Source organism: Candoia aspera, chromosome 1, assembly GCF_035149785.1.
Source record: "Candoia aspera isolate rCanAsp1 chromosome 1, rCanAsp1.hap2, whole genome shotgun sequence".
Classification (NCBI taxonomy): Eukaryota; Metazoa; Chordata; class Lepidosauria; order Squamata; family Boidae; genus Candoia; species Candoia aspera.
The window spans coordinates 306,165,685-306,180,293 of NC_086153.1; the positions used below are offsets into that span (position 1 = coordinate 306,165,685).

General features: G+C 41.0%; 1 protein-coding gene across 1 annotated transcript in view; it reads left to right on the forward strand.

Moving 5' to 3' along the window:
- The window catches only part of RIN3 (Ras and Rab interactor 3), a 100,861-nt gene extending 97,319 nt beyond the window's left edge, over window positions 1-3,542 (forward strand). The window contains exon 10 of the mRNA XM_063290252.1: window positions 2,745-3,542. Within this exon, the coding sequence (XP_063146322.1) occupies window positions 2,745-3,053 (309 nt within the window). The 3' untranslated portion in view covers window positions 3,054-3,542. The remainder of the gene's footprint in view (window positions 1-2,744) is intronic.
- Window positions 3,543-14,609: the final 11,067 nt, after the last annotated feature.

Below are 14,609 nucleotides of genomic sequence, written 5' to 3' on the forward strand. Positions count from 1 at the left end.
AAAATGCCACAGTATGGACAGAACATGGTGAAACAGACCCAGCTCTTTGAGAAAGGCTCTAATGCTGGGAAAGGTGGAAGGAAAAAGAAGATGAGGACAACCAGCAGCAGGGTATATGGACTCAGTTACAGTGTTAGAAGACCTGAAAAACCAGGTTAGGGATAAGATTGTCATGGAGAAGATCTATCTATGTAGTCATTAGATGAAAACGACTTGATGGCACATAATCAAGTGTGCTTAGTAAACTTAGAACTGATGGTGAAGAAATGAAGGTGATGACTTTATTTTCCTGGGCTCAAGACTGGGTAAAGATGAAAACTGTGCTTGATAATAAAGAGGACATTAATCTTGGGGAGGAAGGCAATGACAAATTTAGACAAGATTGTGAAAGATAAGGATACTTCAATGACAACAAAAATCAGAATAATTAAAACAATTATATGGTAATATAGAGTCAGGAAGGCTGGACACTGAAAAAGAGCAAGAGAAAAAGACAGACGTTTTTGAATAATGGATGTGGAGATAGTTACTAAGAAAACATGGACTGAAAGCAGCCAGTGAATGAGTCCTGGATCAAATAAAGGCTGACTGCCCTCCTTGGGGCAATGATCAGCAGAAAGAAATTCATCCACTTTAGGCATGTAATGGGCAAGTTGATGGACTAGAAAAAGTGATTATGGTTAACTAGGTCGGAGGAATTAGAATAAGGGTACCACAATAGGGCTGTGAAGTCCTTCGGATTTGGAGGGCAAAAGGGCTTCAAAGTCTGTGTGGGTACATGTAGCAACTGTCAGGTACCCATTAAATCAAATGCATCTTTTCCTGGGATCATGCTGCAGCTGGAGAAGGCAGCTGTACCCACTCCTGAGTATGGATGGCACTGCTTCAAAGATGTTGAGGACAGTCCTATGTGAGTACCAACTGCATGCTCTGAAGCACCTTTTTCCCTTTGAATCCAAAGCACTGCACAGCCTGGAAAGACAATGGGTAAGGCCGATAGATAGCATCAAGGCGATTGAGCGAATGTCTGTGTTATTGCTAAAAACAGGCCAAGATTGAGAGCATCTATTCATGCAATCATCACAAGTCAAACCTAACTCAGTGGCACCTATTTGTAACTTCTGAGCTGCCCTAATGAAGTTTAGAGCCAGTTTGATGTGGTTAAGGCACTGGGCTAGAAACCGGGAGACCGTGAGTTCTAGTCCTGCCTTAAGCACAAAGTCAGCTGGGTGACCTTGGGCCAGTCACTCTCTCTCAGCCCTAGGAAGAAGGCAATGGCATACCACTTATTTATTTATTTATTTATTTATTCATTCATTCATTCATTCATTCATTCATTCAATTTCTATAGCCACCCATCTCAACAAGTGACTCTGGGTAGCTTACAATAAAAACTATAAAACAATTAAACAATTGTTTACAATTGTTTAATTGTATGGTTACAGTACAAAATAAATATACATGGCCGCCAAGTAAGCAATGTAAGATGTTAACATAGCCAAGAAACAGGACCATTACCATGCTCGGGGCCCCAGGCCTGGGCACATAACCAGGTCTTCACAGCCTTACGAAAGGCCAACAGGGTCAGAGACAGTCTGATCTCTGAGGGGAGAATAGTCCAGAGGGCAGGCTCTATGGCTGAAAAGGCACGCCTTCTAGTCCCCACCAACCAACATGCTTTGGCTTACAGGATCCGTAGCATGCCCAATCTACCAGATCGAATTGGACAGGTAGAAACAACTGGGAGAAGGCAGTCCCTTAGGTAACCCAGTCCCAAGCCATGAAGGGCATTAAAGGTGACAACCAGCACTTCCAAAAATCTTGCCAGGAAAACTGCAAGGACTTGTCCAGTCTCCAAGAATCGGACACAGTTGAACAGATTAAAAAAAAAAGTTTAGTATTTAAGATTTCCTGCCTTTTAACCTCAAGGTGGCAGCAAACATTCTTTTCTGCTTTGCATGTCTGTATTCAGGGAGTAGTTCTCATAGGCATGCATCTTGCTTTCATGCTACTTGTACACATTGTAGATAGCTCTTCAGATAATACAATCAAATAGCAGGCAAATGTTGCATTTGGAGTCTCAAATCTTTACAGGCTATGAGGAGTTCATTCAAAACAAATTGTTTTATCCATCTATCTTGCTCAGCACTGTCTTTCCTGACTAGCAGTTGCTTTTTTGACTGCCTCCCTGCCCAGGGACACCCCTGCTCCATGGTTTCAGACAAGAACTTTTCCCAGTCCTATCAGGAGAATCAAATCTGGGACATTCTGCATGGAAAACATTCCTGACATAGTTCTCTTAAAACTTAGAACACATGAGAACTTTCAACCTTTTGAAGAAATTTGTTATACTCTCTGCCTCCTCAGCTCATATAATTAACAATCATTAACTCCTTCATCATTTCTTTATAGGACTTGGCTTTCAGTTACTTAACTATCTTCACCCAGGCTTTTAGTAAAGCTGATATTGCTGAACCTCTGTAGTCTATTCTTATATACTTGTCCCATATTTTAGTGTTTTTTTCAATATTTTTAACATTTTAAAGAACCTTTTTACTACATTATTGTTTCTGTTTTAATTTTTTAGGAATTTATTAAAAGCAGTTTGTAAGTTTTTAATGAATTGTATCCAGATTTTTGGTGGTGAAAAGACTGAACAGTAATTTTATACATGACAAGCATGTATTTTAACAGAGTCACATTGAACATTGTTGTAATTTCGAAATTTATTCTCCTTGTTCCAGGATTTCATTGCAATTTCTTTTATGGAGGCTGATGCCAAAACAAGGACACTGGCATACCGGACAGACTCCACAACTCATCAGCTGATCCAGCAGTGCGCTGAGAAATTTGAAGTCTCAGAGCCCCTGGACTATGGGCTGTTTGTCCAAGTTGATAACAAAACAATGCAGATGGATGATGATGCCCTCCCTCATCAGATCAAATCCCACCTCCTGAATAAAGAGCCCAAACTGACTTTCTACTTTATTTATAAACAACTTGGTGATGAAGAATCACCAGTTCCCGTTATCAAGGACACAGATGCCTTGTAGCAGCAAGACTGCTCTTTTGAAGCAAACTTGGTTCAGAGGATTTAGATATTTCTTCTTTCAAACCATCTCCTCCATCAGCAGAAACTCTCCAAAATACAGCTTCTGATCTGAATGGTGATATGGATAGCATGTGCAATCCTGCTCTGAGGCATTTTCTTGACAGAATTCATTTGCAGTCATAAATGGGATATCCAAGCAAAGTTCTTCCTTGGAAGGAGAAAAACACTTGAATAGTAGTTTAGAGCCTCAAATCATGAGTGAATGTTGTAACCTTAGCGCCAGAATCCCGGGTACAAAATAGATAGTCTTGAAGTTATGGACATCCTGGCAGATTCTCAAGCACTGTAGCATTATCTCCTCAGTGTCTAACAGAAAGGGAACAAGTCATTTTTGGTGGTTGCCACAAAAAATCCAAATGGCCTCCCTTTAGCAGAACAAAAACTAATAATGAACTAAGTAGTTCACAGTATCTGACTAGATTCTCACATATCCCACTGTGCTCTAACAGTAAGCTGCCATAGGATGCTGTAGAAGTCTGTGCTCTTACATAAAATGTCAAAGTAGCAGTACAGTACCTGCTAATATTAACAAAAATTCTGAGTGGCTACCTCCCTAATTCGTTCCAAGTCTTTGTTATATTCTCTAGTTGCACACATTTTATCACAGCCATTGCATGTAAACTCATCTTTGTATTTCCAAGGACAAAGTAATTTGCCATGAAGATACAATTGGCAATCAAGAGTCTGGTCATGAATTAATGTAGAAATGTTTCCATTCCGCATCTTCTCCAAAATTTATCCTTGTTATCCATCATAAATTCATGCTCAGGAGTGTATTAAAAAGCAGTTTTGCAACAGTAATCTGCTTCTCAAAGGAGAGGAACCATATGTCAGAAGTAGGACTTTTACCAATCGAAGCGAATATTTGTAGCTCAGGGTTGAACTGTGGAGTGCTTGGTGCTCTCTGAGCCTTGTTGTTTTCTTGCAGGCGTTTCATTGCCCGATTAGGCAACATCTTCAGTGCGAAGAGGGAGTGGGCCTTGCTCTCAGTTTATATACCGTGGCTTGCCCTGCTTGTGTTGGTAGGGGTGTTGTTCTCTCCTTGGGAGTTCCTTGATTGGGCTGTTGTCTGCTGCTTGGTTGATTGCCTGAGTTGATAGTTCCTTTACTTCTGCATACCAAACCCTCTATGTAGGGCTGGCAAAGATACCTGTTTAAAAACTAGGGTGAATCTTTGGCAGTCATTTCAGAGGTCTGTGATAGAGTCTAACTCTGTGTAAGGCAACTACCTTTGTACCAGGATGAAGAAGGAAAGCCATAGCATAAGAAGAGATGAGAGAGTAGAGAGGGCCAAGAAAAAGAACATTATTATAACAAAAGCTTTCATGAATTACAGACCACTTCATTTGCCTGTGTCTTTAAGCTGCCACAGGATTCTTCATTGTCAACTTGATGGGGGCTATGAAAAAACATCTTCCATGTAATATGATGCAAAATTTGCGAGTTGAGTTACATGGTACATGTTCTTCTACTGTTGGTCCTCTGCACATTTCACTGTATGTACAGAATGTGACTCTGCAGAACTCTCCACAGCAGTACAAAGCCAGACATACACAACCTGGAAATGAGAAGCTGAGTCTTGTACGTTATGGAGTTCAGCACGTGATTACGGTTTTTGTATATAAGTATGTGATGCATACAGTCATCTTGCATCAACCAATGCTTATTTATACAGCATATCTATCTATCCCATCCCTCCCTCCCTCCATCCATCCACAGGTAGTCCTTGTTTAATGACCACTCATTCAGCAATCATTTGAAGTTATGATAGCACTGAACAAGTGGTACTTACAAGCAGTCCTCGAAGTTCCAGCCATCCCAGCACCCCACTGCCACATGATTGCAATCTGGGTGCTTGGCAATCAATTCGTACTTACAAAGGTTGCAGCACCCCATGGTCATGTGATTGCCATTTGCGACCTTCCCTGCTGGCTTCCCACAAGCAACGTCAATGGGGAAGCTGGCAGGGAATGTTGCAAGTCACTCTGGTTTCTTGTACTCTCCCCCATCTGGCACCCTCATACCCCCCACCCACCCAGTAGCAGCCACCTCCAGCCCCACTGTGCTCACACAGCGCCTTGCAGGCCACCTGCACATCATCCTCCACCTTGCAGCATCTACCCCCACCGCACTCATGCCACACCTTGCAGATCACCAGTGTACCCTCCCCCACTTTAATGACCTGCAATCCTTGCTTAACAACAGCAGTGGGGAGTGCCAGGATTGCCATTGCTAAGCAATGCAGTCATGTAACATCACGCTTTGTGACCGCATCTCTTAGCGATGGAAATTCTGGTCCCATTTACCTTCATTGATCAAGGACTACCTCTATCTATCATCTATCTATCACGTGACAGATAGATGATAGATAGATCTATAGATCTATCTATCTATCTGTCTAATCTAATCTATCTAATCTATCCATCCTTCCCTCCTTCCTTCCTTCCTATCTTGTTTGGCATCCAAGAGAGTGAGTTTGGTCTATTCAACGGGCTAGAAACCAGGAGAATGAGAGTTCTAGTCCCGCCTTAGGCATGAAAGCCAGCTGGGTGACCTTGGGCCAGTCGCTCTCTCTCAGCCCAACCCACCTCACAGGGTTGTTGTTGTGGGGAAAATAGGAGGAGGAAGGAATATTAGGTATGTTCCCCGCCTTGAGTTATTTATAAAAAAAATAATAAAGGCAGGATATAAAATAAAATAAAAAATAAAATAAATTTTGGCAGCTGTTTGGCATACCAATTATCAGTTAAGATACTAAGCTGTTGTGGCAGAGCCTGAAATCAGTTGTTTAGCTAGGAAGCTCTGCTGGACTGACATGCTGATGTCTCAGTGTAAGAAGCCTTTTCTGTCACACAAAATGTGTATCTTCCAGTGTTGTATTATTTCTTTTAAACTTGACATTGTGAAATGTGTCATCTTTACCATAGCATTTCATGTAATCTGTGCTCTAAGAAGGCCTTCTGAAATGTATTTATTTTCTTGAATTATACTGTGTATTTTAAGACAACGGAAACAGTGCTAACAAAGACTTTGGACAGGACAGGTGTTACTCACCCAGATAGTCTCGCTTGAGTCCTCTTATCAGTCTGATAAAGCAACTTAGAAGGTCACAAGATAACCTTTTGTACTCAGGGTCAGGTGATATCTCTAACTGTCTTTATCTCTTCTAATAATTCTGCATTATTGTGTAAGTTTATAATATAATATAAATTATGCTTTGTCTGGGAACATTCCTCCTCCAAGATATGCTTGTTTTCCATCATTCTCAACTTTGCCATTAAATTCCCATGCAAAAGATTTAATTTTTCCTTAAACATTCCTTTGTACCAGTTTCTCAGTGAAGAATGAGGAAGTAGATCTTAAGAACAGCCTGGCTGCATCAGAACAAGAGAACCTATAGTCCTTTTCAGATGTCCAGTCAGATGAGAGATCCACAAAGAAGATATGAGGATATGACAGTAACAATCCTCTCCTCTTATTGGCTATTTTCCTACAAAACATTTAACTTAGTTAATGATGGGTTATAATGCTCTGGGAACACCAAAAAGGGATTAATTGAGGTAGTCCAGTTTGTCCCCAAATAAACTACATATGGCCACAATGACTACTACTGTAGTATTGATGCAACCTTCAATGGAGTTGTCTACTTCCCTTCCAAAGGCATTTTGTGCCTGTTGACATTTCATGTGAACAAAACTTCTTTCTAGACTTTCTGTCTTGGCACTCATTCTCCTTCAGCAGTGGCAGAGAGCAAGGAAAAGGAACTGTTCTGTACTGTTGTGTGTTTATTGTTGTAAATAGGCAATTTGTTATACATTTGTAATTTTAATTTTGTTTCATTTGATAACAATCTATAGTTCCAAAGAAGGAGGTGAAGTACACCATTTCCTTTGACAGCCATGTTAGGAGGCTGTTGGTAAAGATTTTTTCCACTCTCCCTTTTCCATCCTTTTAAAATCTGAGGGGAACTCAACAGCAGCAGATGCCAGATGGAGAAAGGGAAGCAATTCCTTACAGAGCATATAGTTCAGTGATGGATTTCATTTCCATATCATGTACTGATAGCTGAACTTGGAAAGTTATAAAGAGGAACAAGGTAATATAGTTCCTTCTACTAGGAAAAGCATTGTTGAAGCATTTTTCATTGTCAGCACTTTAATCTGGTATTTTCAGCATTTTACACAAATTTAAAGATCACAGAATTTAAAGATCAGGAACCAGGATCAAGAAATTGAAAAAGGCCTTGAAGCTGCCCATTCACAGTTAGCATTTAGACCTGGAGGGGACAATTTTTGGGAGGCCAAGGACTCTAGACTGAGGCTATATCACACATGTGGGTCAGGACAGTTTTGAGGAGAAGCTTATGCCCTTAATTTTGCTAACTGTAAACCTGTGTTAGGGCTTTGAGCAAAGTTTTTGGACTGAGATTTCAGGACCCAGAGGTTACCTATCGCTGACTTACAAAGCAGACTGAGAAGGCATACAGTATCTTTCTATGCTGAGATCTGTAAGCTTCCTGTTTAGATTAATTATACTTCAAAATTTACTTATATACATACAAATTAGCATGTGCAAATTGTATGCAAATTGGTATCCTCTACAAGCTATCATCAGGTGAAAATCTTTGATGCAAGATTAAGACATTTCAAAATGTCTGTGAATGGGGAAGGCTATGAAATGTTCAGATTTCTGCTTGAGACCAGAGCTGAGGCCCAGATCTCAGGCAGCCCCAAATCTTTGGGTGTAGCTCTAAGAAATTCAAAATGTTGTTAACAAATGATAATTTTTCTAAGACAACAAGAGAAGATTATTATATCATCTATGACTGGAAGATAATCGTATTAACTATATTTAACTTTAACTGACTATAAATGTCAAGAAAATCATGTCAGATTTCATTTTTGTCCTGGCCTCATTCATGGCTGTTTGGAAGCAGCTCCCAGGATATCCTCCAAAAATCAAGTATGGCCTTTGACCCAGAAAAAGTTGTACACTTCTGCCCAGGACTTTGGAACTAAAGCAGCAGCTGCAGCAGTTTTTTTGAGATGAGCCACTGTCATGTGAAGAATTAGGTGGAAAGTTCCCCTTTTGATTTAGATGATTCACATGACTTTTGTTGTTTATTCGTTTAGTTGCTTCTGACTCTTCGTGACTTCATGGACCAGCCCACGCCAGAGCTTCCTGTCGGTTGACACCCCCAGCTCCCCCAGGGACGCGTCCGTCACCTCTAGAATATCATCCATCCACCTCGCCCTTGGTCGGCCCCTCTTCCTTTTGCCTTCCACTCTCCCTAGCATCAGCATCTTCTCCAGGGTGTCCTGTCTTCTCCTTATGTGGCCAAAGTATTTCAGTTTTGCCTTTAATATCACTCCCTCAAGTGAGCAGTTTATTTCCAGGCTTTATTTCCTGGAGGATGGACTGGTTTGATCTTCTTGCAGTCCAAGGCACTCTCAGAATTTTCCTCCAACACCACAGTTCAAAAGCATCGATCTTCCTTCTCTCAGCCTTCCTTATGGTCCAGCTCTCGCAGCCATATGTTACTACAGGGAACACCATTGCTTTAACTATGCGGACCTTTGTTGTCAGTGTGATGTCTCTGCTCTTAACTATTTTATCGAGCTTTGTCATTGCTCTTCTCCCAAGGATTAAGTGTCTTCTGATTTCCTGTCTGCAGTCAGCATTTGCAGTAATCTTTGCACCACATGACTTACCAGCTGATAATGCAGAATTCACTCAGCTTCTGGGAACTCTGCCCCAGAATTAGCTACCTTGTCCAATTTGGATAAACATCTGTTTCTTGCCAGCTCTTCACTCTTTTCATAAATGAAGTGGGGGGTCTCAAAGGAAAGATTCACAATTCTTTATAAAGATTCTATCAGGAAGATTTCACTGGCTCAGCTATTCAGTGAGTGAAGCTGAGCCCTTTTCATCTCAGACATATAAATTAATCATACCCTGAATGGGAATTCCTATTGCTCTTCATGTTCATGTCCTTTGCTGATATGTGACAAAATTTAGTTTAATGAACTGGAACTTGTGCTTTTAAAATCAGCTTGACTTATTTTTTTTAGAGTAACATCTTAGATTCATGCAAGGGAACAGTGACAAGTCTAGCTAGTTCAAAGGAGAAGAAGATGCAGAAACATGGGCTTTTAACCAACTCTATTTTGTCTTAGAGGAACATGTCTGTATAGATATATAACATTTATAAGATTTTCACAACTCAGTTCAAATATCAAGGCAGAAATCTGAAATCAGTCTGTGGCCTCTGATAGATATTGGTTTTAACCGCATCTGCATATTTCACAGGCATGCACTGACTACTAAAGGAACTGCTTTGTGAGTGTTGGATGGATCCCGTTTTGGAAACTCTACTGATGGAATTGCAATACTATTTGCACATGGTTATATCTTAATAAAATTACCCAGTAACTGGGCTTGGGGGGCGGGGGGGGAACAATGAAATGATTTAATTTTGAAAGACAGTTTATTTCCTTTTAAAATATTTTACTCATCACTAATGCACACCCAGATGATTGTAAAAGAACCCAAAGTTTGTGAAAGCTCTCAAAGACATCAATCAAACAATTGGGGATTAATTTGTTAAGCAAGTATTATACAACATCCTTGTGTATTAGCTAATGTAATTCATACATGAATAAAGAAGGCTTGAATAGCTCTCATCTATACTGAATTAGAACCAATCAACTGCTAGATTGAAAAGTAATTTTGCATTCCATTTATATCCTAATTTGCAAAAATACTGTATTCTGAAAGTGTGTGAATTGTCTACCCAAGTAACAGTTTTAACTGAGTGTCACCAAGCGATCATGGAAAAGTTGGCTGTTCCAGACTCCCAAGGATACCGTGGCCCTGGACAGAAAGTATGTGTCCGCAATAAACATTTTTTTTACTTTTACCCTACTGAGTCTGGGCTTCTTATCTTAAACTTGTCGCAGTACTTAGCGATAATGCACCAGCTTAGCTAACTTGTTTCTTTTTGAACCACCCTATTCAAGGGGTAATGTACCAAAGACAGCCTAAAACACGGCATTCCCCTGGCCACGTTTCTTAGGAAGGATCGTAATTATCAACATAGGCAAAGAATCTGCTTGTGGTCTCTACCAGGAAGTAGGATGTCAACAGGTTTGGGTCATATTGCTCAAATTTCATGAAGGAATCATATAACAACTCTCTCCCACAAGACTTTAAATATTGTTATGCATCCTGGGTTGTGGCTTTGTATTGCAGTTAGAGTTCTGTTCACTGCAGTAACAGATTTTGAGTTAAGGAAGGTATGTATGGGTATTTGAATATGTGAATGAGTAGTGCTTTTAATTCAGGATGTGAACAGTAATAGTGGTAAACCTGCATTTCTTTCTATGGGTCAGGGAGACAGGAGGTCAAGGGCATCCATGAGGGTCAAGATGGCAATTGTGACTGTACAGCTGAAGTCCTGCCCTTTTTAAATGTGTGATGCCCTTTAGAAAGGAGTGGGGCTTTAATAACATGGAAGTGGCTGCTATATTGACTTTTTTAAGCCTCCCCCGTGGATACTCCTGCTGAAAGCATTTCCTGACCTTCATTGGAAGACATGCAGCAAAACCAAAGCAGACCAGAATATTGTATCTTTGCAGTGACAATCTTTACAATCTTGTTCTACACCTGTCTCTACTAGCTACCACTGCCCTGCTTGATTCAGAAGGAGTCTGCTTGCCCTGTGCTGCTGTCAGCCTTGTGAGGTAGTCCAGACAAGAAGCACACCCAGAAGTATTAGCTCTACTTTATTGTAAGGTTACATTAACAAAATCTTTCAAGTCTGCAAGTACATTTCTCCCCCATCACCTTTGCAGCCCAAGAAACTAGGGAGGGTCCCTTCTGAGACGTTTGCCACATCCATATTCCTGCTGAGGGTTAAGTTGCCTCTTATCTGACCATCGTCCTGGCCACAGCTCTTCCCCGTCTCCCAAGGTCATTTCCACATACCATTACAGCTGGCACCAGGTAGGTCTCCAGAGCTGGTGTAGCTGCTATTCTGTTCACCACCTTCCCTGGTTTCCTGCTGCCTCTCCACTGCAAAGTACCTTACTGCATGTACCAGCTGAAGTTTCAAGACAGCACCATGTAAAATGCATTATGGTGCTCTCACCAATGGCATGGCACGCATGCCTGACTGAAGCCATGAGTAATTTTTCCAGGACAAGACACACTTGGGAGAAATCAGTTATGTTCAGAAGGAAGAGCTTTGTTTAAGCAAGGTCCCTATTGTATCTTGAAATAGTTTGTCTTCCCCCTGGCATGGGCTGAGATTCAGAACATTCTGGAACGGTTAATACCTTTTTATAGGTATATCTTCTGAACTAAACACTCTAAGGTGACCGTATCTGTCAGGGATTAATAAAAAAAGGGGGCACCCTGCAGAGGGGGTAATATCATGTGCCACACACAGCACAGTGGCAGTGCACAAACTTGATTTATTTTTGCTTCTCCCTCCAACATACATTCTGTGCCTCAAACCCTAAAGAGGTGGTCTGCCAGAACAAGACATTAGTACCTGAGTTGAACCAATGTTTACAGCTGTGGGAATCTTCCCCTAAACTCAGCCCCCAAGTTTCCAGATAAGTACATTTGTCTTGCTACAGAAACATAGAAACAAGCATTCATTTGTTGGTCTTTCAGGTGCCACAAAAAAACTCTCTGCTGGTTTCATTACAAGAGACTAACATGGCTGTTACTCTCTGGACATTAAAGTATGTAACCAGAAAGAATTACTGGCTCTTAAACATTCATTTTGCCATTGAAAAAAATGTTTAATGACTGGAATTGAACTCAGATTAATGACTTTAAATTCAAAACTAAAGATTAAGTGTTATTCCAGATAAAGGTGTTCATCCATCCCACCCTCTAGGCTGCTGGTCCCACTACAGAACCACAATCACACCCCTTGAATGTCCACTCCCCAGGGATTTTTCCTGCCAGTGTCTCCCATCTGAACCCTGTAGATCAGTGTTTCTTAACCTGGGCAACTTTAAGGTGTGGACTTCAACTCTCAGAATTCCCCAGCCATGCTCCCATCCACACATCTTAAAGTTGCCCAGGGTAAGAAACACTGCTGTAGATATCCTTACTGCAGCCAACAGAAATCCTTTCTCCAGATGCTTTGTTTCTTGACTCTGCCATACTGCATTGGTTTCAGCAGAAATACATTTCACATATGGCATGAAACTATGGTTTGCTTAACAAATCATAATGAGTGGCTTTTTATTTTATCCTACCTTTTTAACTTCCTCAAAAATGTAGGAGGGTCCAGCCTGGTTAGTTCTTAGATGGAAGACCACCAAGGAACCCAGGGCTGTAGACAACCCTCTCTGGGAAACCAAGAGATGTCCAGGAAGGCGGCAATAGCAAATAGCACTCCTGTATTGCTGCCAGAACAACTAAATGAAGGTTTCTGTGGAGCACCAGGAGTCACGCACTATTCGAAGGAGACTTTCCCTTGATTATAAGCCAAAGATCAGAAGTGGGGGTGGGGGGAAGTGAAGGATCTTTTTTCAGTTGTTCCAAAGTTACAAATAGTCAAGGCTGATTCAGCTTGTGTCCTTTAGCTGTTTTAAGAAACTGCAGTCCTACCATTTACCTGGGAATAAGCCTCCTTGAACCCAATTGGACTCATATTTGAGGCACATACAAGACTGCAGAAAAATGTGCTTTCATAAATGGCTTTGTATTAGCCAGTAGAAAGTGAATTGGGGGAGTGGAGGGGGGGATAGAAGAACCTGCTGTGTGTTGTGTGGTGAGTTTATTCATTCTCTGGAAGGAGACAACAATCTAGGTTTCTCTTCCCATATATTAGAGTGGCAGAGCTCAGGAGCCAGGAAGTTTCAATGAGAAACCATTATGGTTTCTAAGCTCCAGCGTTTTCAGCTGAAAACAAACTTCAGAACGATTTTCCTTGCAAAGGCAAAGACAAAACTCTTAAGTTTGTGCCACTCCCAGCTTGATTCTGTACCCCTGGGATCCCATGCCATACTAAACACTGGGAAGGTGTATAAAGTCAGCCCTGATAACCCTCAATAGTCTGGTTTCCATTAATCTATAAATCAAACATTCACCGAATCATAGAGTTGGAAGTTAAGCTATCAAGTCCAACCCCTTTGATAAGTGCAGTGTTTCAGCAGAAACTTCTGTGTTTTGGCTACTTTGGACTGGAAGTGTCTGAATAAGAACACGAAATGTATCATCCACCATCAGAAACCAGTGCTAGTCTAGTCGTTAAATTTCAATTTGATAAATTCAGACTCTATGCAACAGCTTTGCAGCTGCACTTGGAAGACGGATGAGAGACATCATCAGAGGATGAAAAAAAGTGCAAACCAGTCCAATTTGTCTTGTTTTTAAGGAAGTCATTTAAAACTCATACCAAGCTAATAGCTGTAGGAAAGCCTATCAGCTTACTGTCTGTAGCAAACAGAGGTCACCGGATCAAACAACACTACCTGGTTCAGCAGTTCTGTGTAGCCTAATGATTTGTGAGAAGTCAAAGAAAACAGGAAAAGCTAACAAGCAGGTCAGCAAATCTTTAGAAGTGGAAAAGATTAGTGGTGAGAAAGAACAAGGTACAAGCCCACAACCTCTTTGAACTGGAAAGTGGAATTCTGAGAACATGCTGTAGGCATTCTCTCAGCCAGCTATAAATCCGGTCACTTTGTCAGAAAGCCTCTTTGGGGTTGTTGGTTTTAACATAACCCACGGATGGATCAGCTCAAATCTTGGTTCAGAATAAGCAGCCTGACTTGATGCATTTTTTGCTAGTCAGCGTGGTCTCTCTATAACCTTTTTCATAGTCTAGCATTTAATAAACATTTTGGGCTTTTAATTATTCTCCGAAAATGTGTGTGTGTGTGGATTTGAACTACTATAAAATAATGCTTTTCACAGGACATTAGAAGTGACGAAGCTACTGTATGTAGAACACTGCATGGCTAAAGCAGTGTTCCACCTCAGGGAGTTTAAGATGTGTGGGCTTCAACTCCCAGAAGTAAGAAGTCCTAAAGCTTCCTGAGGTGGAGAAACACTGGGCTAAAGTAAGGGAAGTTAAGGAATTGTAAAGTACATGTATGATTAGATACAACTTTTTATAAAGAGTATTTAGTGGGCAATCTCCAGCATTTCATTTGCCACTCTCAGATTTTCCCATAATATTTGGATCTCCCGAGGGGATTTTCAGTGACAAAATAGGTGTCTTATGCCTATGCAGTATATAAATCACTTGCTTCACTTCTTAAAGTACTAAAGTACCACACTCCCCGTGTGGGGGAGATGAGCAGTGATAAAAATAAAATAAAAATCCCCAAACTTTGGCCAAACCACTCCTGCTAAGTCATAAGATTAACAGCCCCATCTTCTGTAGTCTCCCAGACAGGTCAGGAAGCGCACCCCCATGCTTAACAAGAGATTAATCCATCCAGGTGAGTCGGGGTGTGTGTGTAAAAAAAAA